This window comes from Danio rerio, chromosome 6 (assembly GCF_052040795.2).
Source record: "Danio rerio strain M-AB ecotype USA chromosome 6, GRCz13ab, whole genome shotgun sequence".
In the NCBI taxonomy this organism is placed as follows: Eukaryota; Metazoa; Chordata; class Actinopteri; order Cypriniformes; family Danionidae; genus Danio; species Danio rerio.
The window spans coordinates 11078781-11093260 of NC_141026.1; the positions used below are offsets into that span (position 1 = coordinate 11078781).

The 14480-nt window shown below is 39.6% G+C and overlaps 1 protein-coding gene and 1 long non-coding RNA gene across 5 annotated transcripts in view; both read right to left on the reverse strand.

Moving 5' to 3' along the window:
• Positions 1–14480, reverse strand: part of LOC147843375 (uncharacterized) — a 704457-nt gene that overhangs the window by 361774 nt on the left and 328203 nt on the right. The window lies entirely within an intron of this gene.
• The window catches only part of xirp2a (xin actin binding repeat containing 2a), a 62488-nt gene that overhangs the window by 3891 nt on the left and 44117 nt on the right, over positions 1–14480 (reverse strand). For 2 of the 4 annotated variants that reach the window (XM_087256602.1, XM_087256604.1), the window contains 5 exons: positions 13774–13908; positions 11266–11331; positions 11025–11091; positions 10814–10917; positions 717–9801 (listed from right to left, as the gene is read on the reverse strand). In XM_087256602.1, the coding sequence (XP_087112728.1) occupies positions 717–9801; positions 10814–10917; positions 11025–11091; positions 11266–11331; positions 13774–13908 (9457 nt within the window). Of the gene's footprint in view, positions 1–716; positions 9802–10813; positions 10918–11024; positions 11092–11265; positions 11335–13773; positions 13909–14480 lie in introns of all 4 variants that reach the window. The other 2 variants (XM_087256601.1, XM_087256603.1) reach the window with 1 other exon arrangement.

Here is a 14480-nt window from a genome sequence, read left to right on the forward strand (position 1 = left end):
ATGTCTGTGCGATGTTGGGTTCTGAGGTCATTCCGATTTTCATTTTGACCCAAACTGCAACATCCCACGCGTTAGGGTAAAGTGTCAATCTGACATCATGTTGACCTCATATTTCTGCTGGGATCAATTAGACTTCTTTTAAACACAAAAATGTTTGATGGGGCGAAGCAGGGTATCTGACAACTCTAATGTATTTAAATTCAGAGGCGCAAACTTATTGGCTGATTAGATGCCGACAACATCAGCCATGAGTTGATGATGAGCATAGAAGCAGACTGGATAGGACCTATAGTATTTGTCTTAATAGAGTTCCATGATAAAACTTTGCACCACACAGTTTTAATATACTTTTTACAAGTAGAGAGTGAGTTATGAGCTAAAAATAAATTAAAAGAAACAAAATGCTTAGTTAGTATAGTTGTTGAAACTCAATGATTTAAGTAGTGCACATGCTTTTAGAGAGGTGAAATACAATTGCAAACATTCCATATGGATCTGAACATAAACATTAAATCTAAAAACTGTTCAGTCAGTAATCACAAAATAATTCCACTTTAGAAGCACTCGATTATGAACTCAAACTGAAAGATCAAAATAATAGCACAGGCACAAGTAAAGCAACCCTACAGTATTTGTCAAGTGTAAACACACCATCACTGATTTAGTCATCACTCAGTTTTCTTGTTAACCATTCCATGCTCATCACACAGGTTTACCGGTGACAACAGACTGGTGCTGGCGTGAAACAGTCTGTGATCTGTGTTGTTCCGACACAGTGAAGCCCAGGTTTTTAAAGACGTTTTCACTCTCTGCCCATGTCTGCTGGAAGCTCTTTAGTAACTCTTCAGCAGAGGCCTCTGGTGGAACGTCTAGGACAGGAACAGCCCCTTTTACTACATCTGCATAAGTGGGTGGATCACCACGGGTTGTCACACTCTGAGAGTGGGAGGTTGTTTGATTCATTGAGCCTGTTACACTGTTCCCAAATTCATCTACAGAGGAGAAGTGCTCCGTTACAGACTGTGTCTCAGAGAATCCTTCAGGTGCTTCCTCTTGTTTTTCAAGATTTTTCCTCTCATCTCTTAGATACTGATGGGCTTGCTCACCCATTTCAAAGACATTCTTGAGGGCCTTAATATCAAAGCTTGGCATGTCCTCCACCAAGGATGCCTTCTTCTCAGGTTCAGCATCTTCTGTGTCACTTCCAAGTCTCTCGTTAATCACAATGGGGTCCTTCCGAATGTAAACTTTTGGCTGGGGGGACTCAAATTTGTTCACAAGCTTCGACAGATCAACCCTGGGCAAGTCCTCTAACAATCTCTCATGTGCATCTATGGATCTCGGGAGCTCTGGCTCATTATCATCTGTATCTGGTCCAAGACGCTCTGGGATGTCAATTGGATCCTTGCGTAAATAGGTACGACAGACGTCTGCTTTCTGAGCCTCTTCAAAGAATTCACGCTTGTCTTTCACAGTCATCATGGAGTCTCCATGGATATCTGTGACGTCTATGAGGGATGATTCCATCATATGACTCTCAAGGGCTATCTCTGAACAACTGGATGAGCGCGACCCCTCCAAATCTGTCTGGACCTTCATCATGTACTCTGGCAAAGGCATGGGTGGTGGGGTCATGCCTTGTGAGAGTTTGGCTGTGGTATCTCTTAGTTTAGCTAGCTTCTCAGAGCGACTCATTGTGGGGGACGGTGTGGATAGGTACATTCGTGTTGGTGTTTCAGACCACCGAGGTGGAGGTGTTGGTGTAGCACCTGTCCTGTAAGAGGGAGGGGGTGACGGAGTTACTCTAAGAGGGGAGTCAGTCCTCTTGGCAGACTCAATGCATATGAACGTTGGTGATGGTGTCCGCATTCTTAGCTCGGGTGGCATTTTGAGCTCTGCTACTCTTGAATTACTCTGACATTCTGTTTTTTTCTCCTCCACTACTTTCTTCTGAGTCTCAATTTTTGATGAGCCAATAGTTATCTTGGATATTTTTTGTGTGGCTCCACCTACTATTTTCTTTTCTGGTGTTGACTCACTTTTTGCAGTCTCTGAAACAGAGAAGTTTCCCTCTAAAAAATTCAGTTTGGCAATGGCAAGGTTCTTTACATAGGTTATGACTTCTGTCATTTTCTGCTTGTTGTACTGAACCTGGCTTAAATCTTCCTTCTCTTCAGAGCTAACTAGCCAGTCAGGAATGATACTCAGTATTGCCTTTAACGCTTTTGGATTCATTTTTGCAGGGGCTCCTTCAAACTCGTTGATACAACTCAACAATATTTGAATCTCTTCACATTTTTGTGCATACGAAATTTCGGTTGTAATTGATAGACTCTCTGATTTGGTCTGATCCTCTTTCTGTATTGACTGTTTTATGGCCTCCTCTCTGCTTGGAGGACGCATTGGAGGTTTTATCTGCTTCTTGATCTGGAATTTATTTTTTTGTTGGATGCTCTGTTGCTGAACTGTGCTCTGAGTGACCTTCCTTTCTTCATGGACCTGAACATGCTCCTCTCTCACGGCATGATGTGACTGAATGACAGATGTCTGACCTTGTCCTTGATGCACCTCTATAGATATTGCTGGCTGTATTTGATGTATCTCAACTGATGGTCTCGGTGCAACAGGTGGCGGCTGCTTAACTGTAGCTTGTTTTTGTTTCTTTAGATGGACCTCCAATTTGGCATCTTTCTTGGTTTGTGTAATTCCCTCACTTTTTTCAACTTTCACTTCAGTTTTTTCCATAGCACTGGTGGATTTTTGAAGGCTCTCGTGAGCTGTATCCACTTGAGAGACATGTTTTCCTGTTTCTGTGACTGTTTGCTCTGTCCTAGCTGTTTGAACTATGTCTTTTTTCTCTTCTTCTTTCTCCACATTCTCTACCTTAGGTACCTTAAATGTTTTAACCTTGAAGCTTGGGGTCACTTTTGGGATCTTTGTGGACTGAGGGGGAACCTTTTTGACTTCTTGAACCACACATGCCTCTACGCTTCTGATCTCCTCTACTTGAGCAGAAGTAGTGATCTGATTTTGAACACTTTTAGTGGCCTGGATGCTCTCTTCTTTTACAGCGTGAGCTTTTGTACTTTCAGCTTGCTCTGCAACAGGAAGTGATTGAACTGCAGAGGCTGTATGACTTTTCTTTTCTATAGCAGCAGTAGTAGATGTCTGCCTTTTATCGGATATATTACTAAAGGATTCTGTGGTTGGTTTTTTAGCAACTTTGGGAAATGAAGGTTTGCTTATCTGAAAATTTGCAGGTGTTTTTTGCTTTGGAGGAATCTGTGGACTTTTTGGTGGGGCAGGTTTTTCTGTCATTTCTTTGTGTAGCATGGCTGGCTTTTGCTTTGTCTCTGGTTCTTTACGCGTTTCTTGCTGTGTCTCAATAGTAACTTGGGTCTGTTCAGGTTTCTGTGTGATTGACTCTGCTCCAGTCTTTATTTCTCTGTCATTAAATAGTTTAGTAGGTGGGGGTGAGGTGGGAGTACTTTCTCCCTGGTTTTTTTCAGCCTCCTCCCTTTGTTTGCGATATCTCTCCTCTGCAAGCATGAGTGGGGTTTTAAATTTACTTGCATAAGGCCTTGGTTTTGGAGAAGCAGGGTCAGGAGGAGGTGGGAGCTTAATTGGTGGAACAAATGCTTTTTTGGGGCGTGGTGGTTCCTCAGCTGCTGCTTGAAGCACAGGTATTGCTGATGAAGTTTTAGTATTAAGGGGAGCTGGAGGCTCGGTTTTTTTAAACATTTCCTTTTGCTTGCTGATGTTCTCTGTAGTTTCTGTAAATGTGGTTGTACCTGATGCAATTGTTTCACTCTGCTCAGCAACTGATGGAGGAGGAGGTGGTGGTGGAGTAGGTGATGTTTGTTTTTTCTGCCATTTAAATGTTTTGGGCATTGGCTGCTTGGGAGGCTCAGGTGTGGGCACCTTGAACAGAGCTCTGCCTTTTGGCTTAGCAGGTTGGGCAACTGAGCTGAGTTCCTGTTGAGATGGAGGAGGAGGGAGGAAGTCTTGGGGTGGAGGAGGTGGTGGGAAGAATTCTGTGTCTGTCTCCATGATAGGAGGTGGGGGAGGTGGAGGGGGAAGGTCACTGTCCTGTCTCATAGCCAGAGGAGGCCGTGGTAAGAGGGGTGGCTGGACCTCACTTTCTGCCACTGGCGAGGGAGGAGGAGGCAGAGAGAGCTCTGATTCAGAGGGGGGTGGAGGGGAACTCGGAGGTGGTGGAAAGTGAATCTCTGGCTGTGGTTTTGTCTTTTTTATCATTCCTTTAGGACTTAGATTGCGGTTAAGGCTCTTAACATTTTTTTCTGATTTTAAATTCTTGATGTTTTGCTTCTGGCTTATGGTAGTGCTCTCTGTTGTCATTGTAGTCTGAACTTGTGTGACTGTCTTTGTCTCTTCAGTTTTTTTCATGCTAATATTAGTTTGTGATGCCTCCACTGATGCTGATGCACTTGTTGCTGAAGACATAGCTGCATTTTCAGATTTCCTCTCACTTGTTTGACCTCCAAGATTCTTTTTCTTTATTAGCACTGGACTAGGAGTGTTCTGCTTTTGTTTAATATGTTGCTCTTTTACATTCATTTTTTGTGAGCTTTGAGAAGACACTTGTAAATTAGCAGCAGTGCTCATCTGCTTAGTAGTAGAACTATACTCCTCAGAAGTCTGACTTTCTGAAGATTTGATGTCTGATGTCTTTTTTGTGCTGCTCTGCTGCATGTTTTTCACTGGAGGTGGATTTGTTGGCTTTTCCTCAGCTTTAGGTCCAGCTGGGCACTCACGGCATGCTTGTTGAGAGGGGACTGGGTTCTTAATTGTAACTTTAGCTTTCTTATGAGGGTTCATTTTTGATTTGTAGCTTGATTGCTCTTTCTTTTTCATCAGGGATTTAATTGTTCCCTGAACGTCTCCCTTAATTACCTCCTCTTTCTCAACTTCTACTTGCTCCTGCTCATACAGGGATTTAATAGAGGATTTTACATCACCCTCTGTGCTTGGCCTTCTGTGCATACGGGTGGATGAAGTTGGCTCCAGTAAGAGCTGAATTGTACCTTTCACATCACCTTGTTCACTTACTTGGTGCTGAAAAACCTTCTTTTCAGTTGAAGCTTCTTGAAGACAAAGTAAAGCAGTCTGAATATCACCTTTAACTATTTCCTCCTTCTCAACCTCTTTTACTGCCTGCTTTGCCTCCTCCAGGGATTTCAGAGTACCTTTAATATCCCCTGGCACCAAATCTTCAATAATTACCTCAGTCTTTGCAGATGTCGATTTTTCAAGAGATTCTAATGCACCCCTAATGTCACCAGGCACAATCTCAGGTTTTTCAATTCCTTTAGACTGGTTTTGAGCCTCCTCGAGAGACCTAAGTGTTGTGTTGATATCTCCTTTGACTATGTCCTCTTTTTCAATGACTACACATTGGTTAACAGCTTGCGTGAGAGAGTCAAGAGCTGCTCTCAAGTCTCCCTTTACTATCTCCTCTTTCTGCAAGTTATGCAGGGAGAGTACAGGTTCCATCATAAACACCTGGACTGTGTTATTTACATCACCTGGTACAATATCATCTTCAGCAACAGTTCGTCCTATTATTTGCTGGCTCTTTCTTAGAATCTGTTTTGTATGTTCTACATCCCCTCCAATTATTTGTTCTTTCACTTTTTCCTCAACAATTTCATCAGCCCCCACCTGAAGTTGCTTGAGGTAGTCCATTGCCCCAGACTCAATACAGGTAGAATAAAAACTGACATTTCCTCTCTCCGCTTCTGCCACAGTTATCTTAGTAGATGGGTCCTTTGCATCAGTATTACCTAGTAGCCTATGCATCGTTCCACGAATATTTCCACTAATTATATCCTCTTTCTCAACACTGCTCTCTGTTTCTTTATTAAGAAGTGAGTATATTGTCATTCTCACATCTCCTTTCTCATCTTCTTGAATCAGGATGCCCCGTTTGGAAGACCCTTCTTGCTTAAGCAAGTTATTAATTGCCTCTTGGATATCTCCTCTGATAATTTCCTCTTTCTCAACATTACCACTCTTATCCTGATTAAATAGCTGTTGGACGGTTGAGTTGATATTTCCTCTTTCCTGCATATTTATAGTGATTCCTCTCTCTGTTGTCTCACGTCTATTGAGCAGGTTCATCATAATATTGTTGAGGTCTCCATGTATAACCTCCTCTCTTTGGATTTCTGGAGTGTCCTGGTTGAGGAGTTTGTATTTAGCCATTCTGACATCGCCAATCTCATCTGCCTCAATTAGAATGCCTTGTGAATCAACCATTTTCTGAGAAAATAGCTCTTCTAGGGTTGTCTTGATGCTCTTACCGACAATCTCTGTTCTTTCCATGCTGCTCTCATTAAACTCTGTTAGAGGGGTGGTTTCAAACAACCATGTTGTTGTCTTCACATCAGCTTTTGGGATTTCCTCCCGGGAAATTACAGTCTCTGTGTCATCGACATCCTTGATACGATCAAGTGGTTCTTTTTCAAAGAGCCACACAGACTGCTTAACATCACCTTTTACCACTTCTTCACGCATCACCTTCTCCATTCCTTCATACTCAGAACCTTCAGCATTGATCTTGTCAATGGTGCGAGTTTCAAACATCCATGTGGAGCTTCTCACGTTACCTCTTTGAATCTCACTGACACTAACAGTTCTCACGTATTTCTCTGATAGGTCATCAGTTTCAAAGCGCTGTTTGTTTGTTTTCACATCTCCCCCCTGGATGTCTGCTACAGTTTTAACAGCAACTTTCATATCCTCTGCAATCTCATCTAAAGGTTGAGTTTCAAACCTCCACCTAGCCGTGCTGACATCACCTTTTTGGATATCTTCTTGAGTTACAGCTTTGATAACATAAACCTCGTCTGTGTCTTTAATGGAGTCAATGGGCTTTGTCTCAAACAACCACCTTGCCCCAACTACATCTCCTCGCAGAATTTCTTCCTTTGTGACTGTAGTGACCTCATGATAGTGCCCCTCTTTGTCCTTGATAGCATATAGGGGCTGGGTCTCAAACATCATTGTGTAATTTTTTACATCCCCCTTTTCAATCTCTTTGTGTATGATACTTTGAAGTTTGCTGATCTCAGTTTCAGATGACTCCTCCTGAATCTTATCTAATGAGTATGTCTCAAAAATGAAGCGACCTTTATCAACATTACCTCCCTGAATATCTGTAACTGTGCGTGACTCTTTGAAATCTTCAGAATTTGCCTTGATTGAATCAATGGATTGGTTTTCAAACATCCAGGTACAGTTCACAACATTTCCTTTCTGAATGTCCTCTGTTTGATGGCATTTGAGTTTTTGCATGGTCTCTTCTGATGTAGAAGTCATGATATCAGATGTCTGATTCTCAAAGATGTACTTCATCCTTGACACATCTCCAGAGTTAATGTCAATTTCAGTTATTCGCTTAAAGCCACTGTGATCCTCGTCGTCTGTGATGTTTTCCAGGTTTTCGGTCTCAAATAGGAAACGTACAAGACGTACATCCTTACCTTGCACATCGTCTTGCTTTACTGTGGAAGTTTTCAAGATGGTCTCAGACTCATCCTTTATACTGTCAAGAGTCTGAGTTTCAAAAAGCCATGTGCAGGTTTTAACATCTCCTTTCTGGATGTCTGTGGTGTCTTCTGTCTTTGTCTCTATTTTCTCATACAGGACATCCATTGGCTGTGTTTCAAACAACCATCTGCATGTTTTAACATCACCTCTTTGAATCTCAATGCTCTCATTTTTTCTGTTGTCTTCTTCCTCTAAATTGAAGTATTTAATGCCATCAAGAGGCTGGGTTTCAAACAGCCATTTGGCTGTTTTAACATCACCTGACTGAATTTCCTCTTTAGATATTCCCTTTATTATTTGAAACTTAGTGATGCTCTCATCAAACTGATCGATGGGGCGGGTTTCAAACATCCACTTGCAGCTTCTCACATCACCTTTCACAACCTCCTCTCTGCGTACAGTTTTGACCTCATGGTAGTGTCCCGAGCTGTCTTGCACAGCATACAAGGGTTTTGACTCAAAAAACACTTTATTTGATTTCACTGACCCGCTGGTGACACCCTCTATGTGTATTTTTTGTGCATCTAAGCACTTGCTCAGGTCCATGGTCTCAAATCTTTCCTTGTAATTTGTAACATCACCCTTTTCAAGGTCCTCTAGATTAACGGTCCTTGTGATCTCTTTGCTCTCCTCTCTGATCTGTTCAAGAGGTTTACTTTCAAATACCCACTTCTGGTGTCTTACATCACCTTTCTCTTCTTCTGAAGCCACCATCTTTTGTAGCTTGCCAACTTCAGGTAACTCTTTCAGATCTTCCATTGGCACCGTTTCAAACAATTGCCTAGCAGAAGTAACATCACCACCCATGATGTTCTCTGGCTCCAGTGGTCTTGCATTTGTATCATCTTTAAGTTTATCCATAGGCTGCGTCTCAAAGATCATGCAATGTCTTCTCACATCTGCACCTAGGATCTCTTCCTTTTGAGTTTTTGTGGTTTCCCATTCCTCTTCTTTAATTTGATCAAGTGTCTTTGTCTCAAAGAGCCACCTTCCTCTGTTGACACCACCCTGGGAATTTTCCTCCATTGAGACCCCACAGATTAATTTCACCTTGCTTGGATCTTTGCTAATCAGGTCCAGAGGTTGAGTTTCAAAGAGCCAGCGCGATGTTCTGACATCACCTTTCTCAGTTTCTTCACGTCGGACCTTGGTAATCTCCAGCATCTCACCAGAGTCACCGCGAATGACACACATGGGCTGTGTCTCAAACATCTTGGTCGTCTTCTTTACCTCACCCTTGACTTCTTCAAGCTCAGACTTTAACTGCAGGAAGTGATTCTCGTCAATAGTCTCGGTGTGTCCAAGTGCATCGAGGTGCTGTGTTTCAAACAAGTATCTAGCAGTTTTCACATCACCCCCAGCAATGTCTTTAGTATACATGACCTGTGTCTCTTGGTCATCCTCTTGGTAAATTCTGTTAAGCGTGTCCAGCGGTTGTGTCTCAAACAGCCATGTTGCAGTCTGGACATCTCCCCTTGCAAGCTCATGTTTTCCACCGTGCTCTGCTGAGTCTGATTTTTCTGTACCAAGAGCATCAATGGGTTGTGTTTCAAACATCCACATAGTGTATTTCACATCTTTTCCAGCAATGATTTCTTGTTGGGCTATGTTCTTCCCCTCGTCCTCATCTGGTGTAACATCCTTAATGGAATCCAGGGGCTTGTTCTCAAACATCCAGCGCATTGATTGCACCTCACCTTTTAGGATCTCATCCCATTCCATATACTCTCTCTCTGGGCTGATGCACTTGCCAGGGCTGGTACTTCCACTGTTTTCAAAAACATAACGTGCTTGCTGAATATCTCTGCTTGCCTCCTCATCACTGTCCACATAGGTTTGCTCGGTGTCTGTCACATCAGTAAAGAAGTCACGTTCCAGGTTTTTACGCACTTCTGGATGAATGTGCTTATAGAGACGCTTCAGTTCATAGAGGTTCCTCTGCTTAGAGTACTGCTCTTTATTGACCGCGTATTTGGATGAAGTAGATGCGTCTGTTGGCTTAGGGGAAGGACAGCGTTCTGGGACTTGGGAAGTTTCTTGGAACTGTTGTGTGGCAGATATTGGTTGGGAGAAGTGCTCAACAGCTTCATATTGTGAGGAAGCCATAGAGGATGTACAGGCTTCTTGCATTGTTTTGGTGACAGACATGGCCTCATAGCTACCTGTGGCAGTAGCCTTTGAGGAAACACTTACTGGGGCCCAGGGAAACTGGTTGTAATCAAGATCAATCTTTGTTGTAATAAAAGGAAAGATAGAAAGACAAGAATTATCTTTTATCAGTGCATATTCAGGTTTATAATATATATATATATATATATATATATATATATATATATATATATATATATTGATTATATTTTTATGTACTATATGTAAGTAAAGAAAAAAACAGCATATATAGAACATTTGTTCTTGCAAATAATTGTTTATGTAACAAATAAATGTTTCTTCAAATTTAGGTGCTTTTACCTGCATATTTTCAATAAACTCTATTGAAATATTTTAAGCTCCAATTATTTTGTTTGTATACATGAATTGCAGAAGAGTTCTGTAATTTACTTGTTTTTATTTTACATCAAAACATTTTGTCTATTACATTTTAAATGACTTATTGTGTTTAATTTTTGGTAAGAAATTTGTAAAGTAAATGCAATTTCTTGCATTTTACCATTATGTATGACAAATATTTAAATATTCCCAGTACTGGGTTGCGGCATCAGTTGCGTAAAACATATCTCAGAGTATTTGGCGGTTCATACTGCTGTGGCGACCCCTGGAACTAAGCTGAATCAGGGACTAAACCAAAGAAAAATTAATGAAATAATTAAATAGCACTAATTTTTTTTGCATAGCGTGATAAATATATCGTAAATTATAATATTTATTCCAAGTGTTGGGTTGCAGCTGAAAGGGTATCCGCTGCGTAAAACATATGCTGGATAAGTTGGCGGTTCATTCCGACCCCTGATTAATAAAGGGACTAAGCCTAAAAGAAAATGAATGAATGAATAATATTTATTTTTGTGTGTGATAATAGCTTAATTGAAATATGCCTGATTTCATACAGTATATAAATTATGTTTTTTTTGTTAAACAAATAATTTCTCTACATTTCATATGTACGTTTTTTTTTTACATAAAAGTGCCGGGAATAAAATAAAAACACCTACATACTTAAACTACTTTTTAACCCCTGAAATTAAAACATTTTCCTGCATTCATTTGTGTACTTTATTTTTACCTTGATATGTTTGGGTGGAGTGGCGTCCTCAATACTTTTTTCATGCTGCTGTTTTAGGGCTTGAGTAGAAACTTTTGGCAAATTCTCTCCTCCAATTACCATCACTGTTAAGGGTGAAAGACGAAATGAGGAAGAAATATTTATTGTGTTATAGGATACCTGTCCTTTTAACAAAATATATTAAAAAGCTCAATCTGCACATAAACTCTACCTTTCTCATCATAATGATCGCCAAAACTGGAGGCCACACTCTGTTGAACATTCTTGTCCAGAGAAACCTAACATAAAAACACCTCCACTTAAACATACATGTCTTCATCATTTAAGACTTTGTAAATATGTCTAAACACAACCCATATTAGATTTAAGAAGCACAATGTAGGAAAAGGAGGACTTCTTAGTCCATTTTCATTTTGGGGCATTAAACAACTGGGATCCTTTCTGACATATACCTGAGCATTTGAGGTACTGCTTTCTTTAACACTGCTTCGTACTGTCACCTCTGATGAGCTCACCACCTGCTTTAAAGACAGACAACACCTGTTATTAAACAAACATAAGCAATATGCAACTCACTGACACTGCCTTTTTACTAAAACACAGGCACATTGGAAATTTGTGCTTCAGCCAGTACATTTGTAAAGCTGACAAAACATACTTAAACATTTGTTTTACTATATTATCCTACACTACCTAACAAAAGTCTTGTCGCCTATCCAAGTTTTAGAAATAATAATCAATAACGTGACTTCTAGTTGATCATTTGGTATCAAAAGTGGCTTATGTGAAAGGCAAAGACCTCTAGATTACACTTATTTTACCAAAATAAAAAATGATCATGTCTTGATTTTTAACTATTTAATTTGGACAGTAAGGTCTGACTTTACTTAGACCAGAGTCTTGTCACTTAACAGAAATAATGTAAAGTATAGAATATAAAGTCAGGGTGCAGTGGAAAATAAATGAATACTGTGTATGACTCCCATGAGCTTGGAGGACTGCATCCATACATCTCGGCAATGACTCAGATAACTTATTAATAAAGTCATCTGGAATGGCAAAGGACTGCAGGACTCCTAGAGTTCATCAAGATTTTTTGGATTCATGTTCAATGCCTCCTCTTTTATCTTACCCTAGACATGCTCAATAATGTTAATGTTGGGTGAATTGGCTAACTGATCCTGGAGCACCATGACCTTCTTTGCTTTTAGGAACTTTGATGTGAAGGCTGAAGTATGAGGAGCAGCGCTATCCTGCTGAAGAATTTGCCCTCTCCAGTGGTTTGTAATGTAATGGGCAGCACAAATGTCTTGATACCTCAGGCTTTTGATGTTGCCATCCACTCTGCAGATCTCTCGCATGTCCCCATACTGAATGCAACCCTAAATCATGATTTTTCCTTCAGCAAACTTGACTGATTTCTCTGAGAATCTTGGGTCCATGCAGGTTCCAACAGGTCTTCTGCAGTATTTGTGACGATTGGGATGCAGTTCAACACATGATTCATCAGAAATCGACCTTAGTTATTTACCCTAGAAGTTATTCTTTGCTGCTCTCAAAACTAGGCATGGGATGATAACCGTTTTCAAGGTATACTGCGGTTTGGAAAAGTAAAGGTTTTAAAAGTGCCAAAATTTTCTGTAATACCGTTCCTAACGTATGTGTAAGATTTTTTATTGACTTTTTTTGTTTTGTTTTTTAGGACAGCAGTATCTCCAGCAGAAAAAAATATCTAAAGTTGTCGTTTTAAATTGTAAAGAATTGTACAGAATTTTAAAAATCTGTGTTTTTGAAACTAATGAAGACCGCAGAAGTCAATTAACATTTTGAATTATTTAGCCTGACATGTTAACTGTTCCAAAATATTATAAATATTTCAAAAAATAAAATATATTGTGTTAAAAGGGGAAAAAGATGTTCTTTTTTACCCAGACATTTAAAAAATATATATTTTAGAGCAGTGAGCACAATACCTTGATATCGTGAATTTGTGATATATTTATCCAAGGCTATCATACCGTCAGAATCTTATACCAGCCCATGCCTACTCACAACTGGGATAGACAACGAGACTTTTATCAGGTATGTTTTAAAATTAACACTAGTGATCAGTATGACGGCAACAGTTTCTGTTCCTTTTCACAATAATGATATTTAAAGGGACATATTATCGATTAATAAAGAACTATTTTCATTCAGTGCTTTGCACAACACCAAATAAATGTCTATGATTTGTAATCGAATATGCCTTTCTATCTGCATAAAGACAACTTTTCTGATGTGGTCAATTCACTCTGGTTTGGGTCCAACGAATGAACGACTCAATAAAAGTGGTAAAAGCAATGCAAAATCAAGGTAAAACTACATGGTTGTCTTAAACATTGCTGTTTGGTTTGCCTTGGAAATACTATTGGTTGAGTTATGGGAAGGGTTTAGGTCAGTGTGATCTGTACAACAAGCCCAACCTATATGGACGTGTACAATAAGGCAAAATGTATCCCAAGGAATGTGTTTTAGATACAAAAAGATGTAGGTAGCGCCCTCTAGTGGATACGCCATTTGAAACATGCAACAAAATGTACCCTGAACAACATATTTTACTTTAAATGTAAGCTGAGGCATGTTTTTCCAATGAGCACAAGCTTTTTATTCTATCGACCATTTTGAGGGATGTAAACAAAAGTAATGGGTTATGACGTTATAAATCGTAAATGAATCGCATTTCGTTACAGTTATGAAATAGTTTGATAACAAGCAGGAAATGTTCATGGGCCAATGACATCACTACATTGAAATGGTCTATAGTAGCACTGTTCAGAGTTTTGCGACATTGCGGAATCAGCCAAGCATTTACTGCACACACAAGTATAATTTTTAATATTTAGTAGCATACTGTACATTATCATCAGTGCTTAGCAATGCATTTTGTGTAACTGAGTGAGTGCTGTGGACGATTGTACCTGTCTCTGCTGGTAGTGGTACTGTGCAACAGTGCTTTGGGATGCAGAAGAGGAGCTTAACTCTTGGCTTTCAAATTGTTTCTTCACGCTGGCCAGTCCACCTGGCAGAGAGCACGGCTCAGAGCTGTCCATGACCTTAGAACACACATTAAAAATCATAAATGAACATATACTGTTCATATATTAGCTTGCACACTGTAATAGAACAGATCTGAAATATATTATTCTCCTCTAGAGGGCAATGTTGAAACAGAAGACATGTCCCAAATGATGCACTCAGATGCTAAGTACTTGTATACCCTGCAAAAAAAAAAAATTTCTAACTTAATTATTGTCTTGTTTCTAGTCCATATATCTAGAAATTCATAAATCAAGAAGCATTTTCTAAAAATGCAAAACACATAGTCTTGTTTTTCCTTAAAACAAGCTAAATAATCGTATGTCAAAAAGAAAAAAATTACCCTATTGGCAGATTATTAGGCTTGTTTTAAGGAAAATCTCCCCAAATTTTGGCATATTATATGTTAATACAAGACAATATTTTAGCTTGTGTAGAAAAAGCTTCTTGATTTAAATGTAATTATTTTATTTTTTTAGATATTTGGACTAGAAACAAGCCGAAAAATCGAAGAAAAGCATTTTTTATATTAAATAATCATATATATTAAACAATCATATTAATCATATATTAAACTGAGACCCCTGAG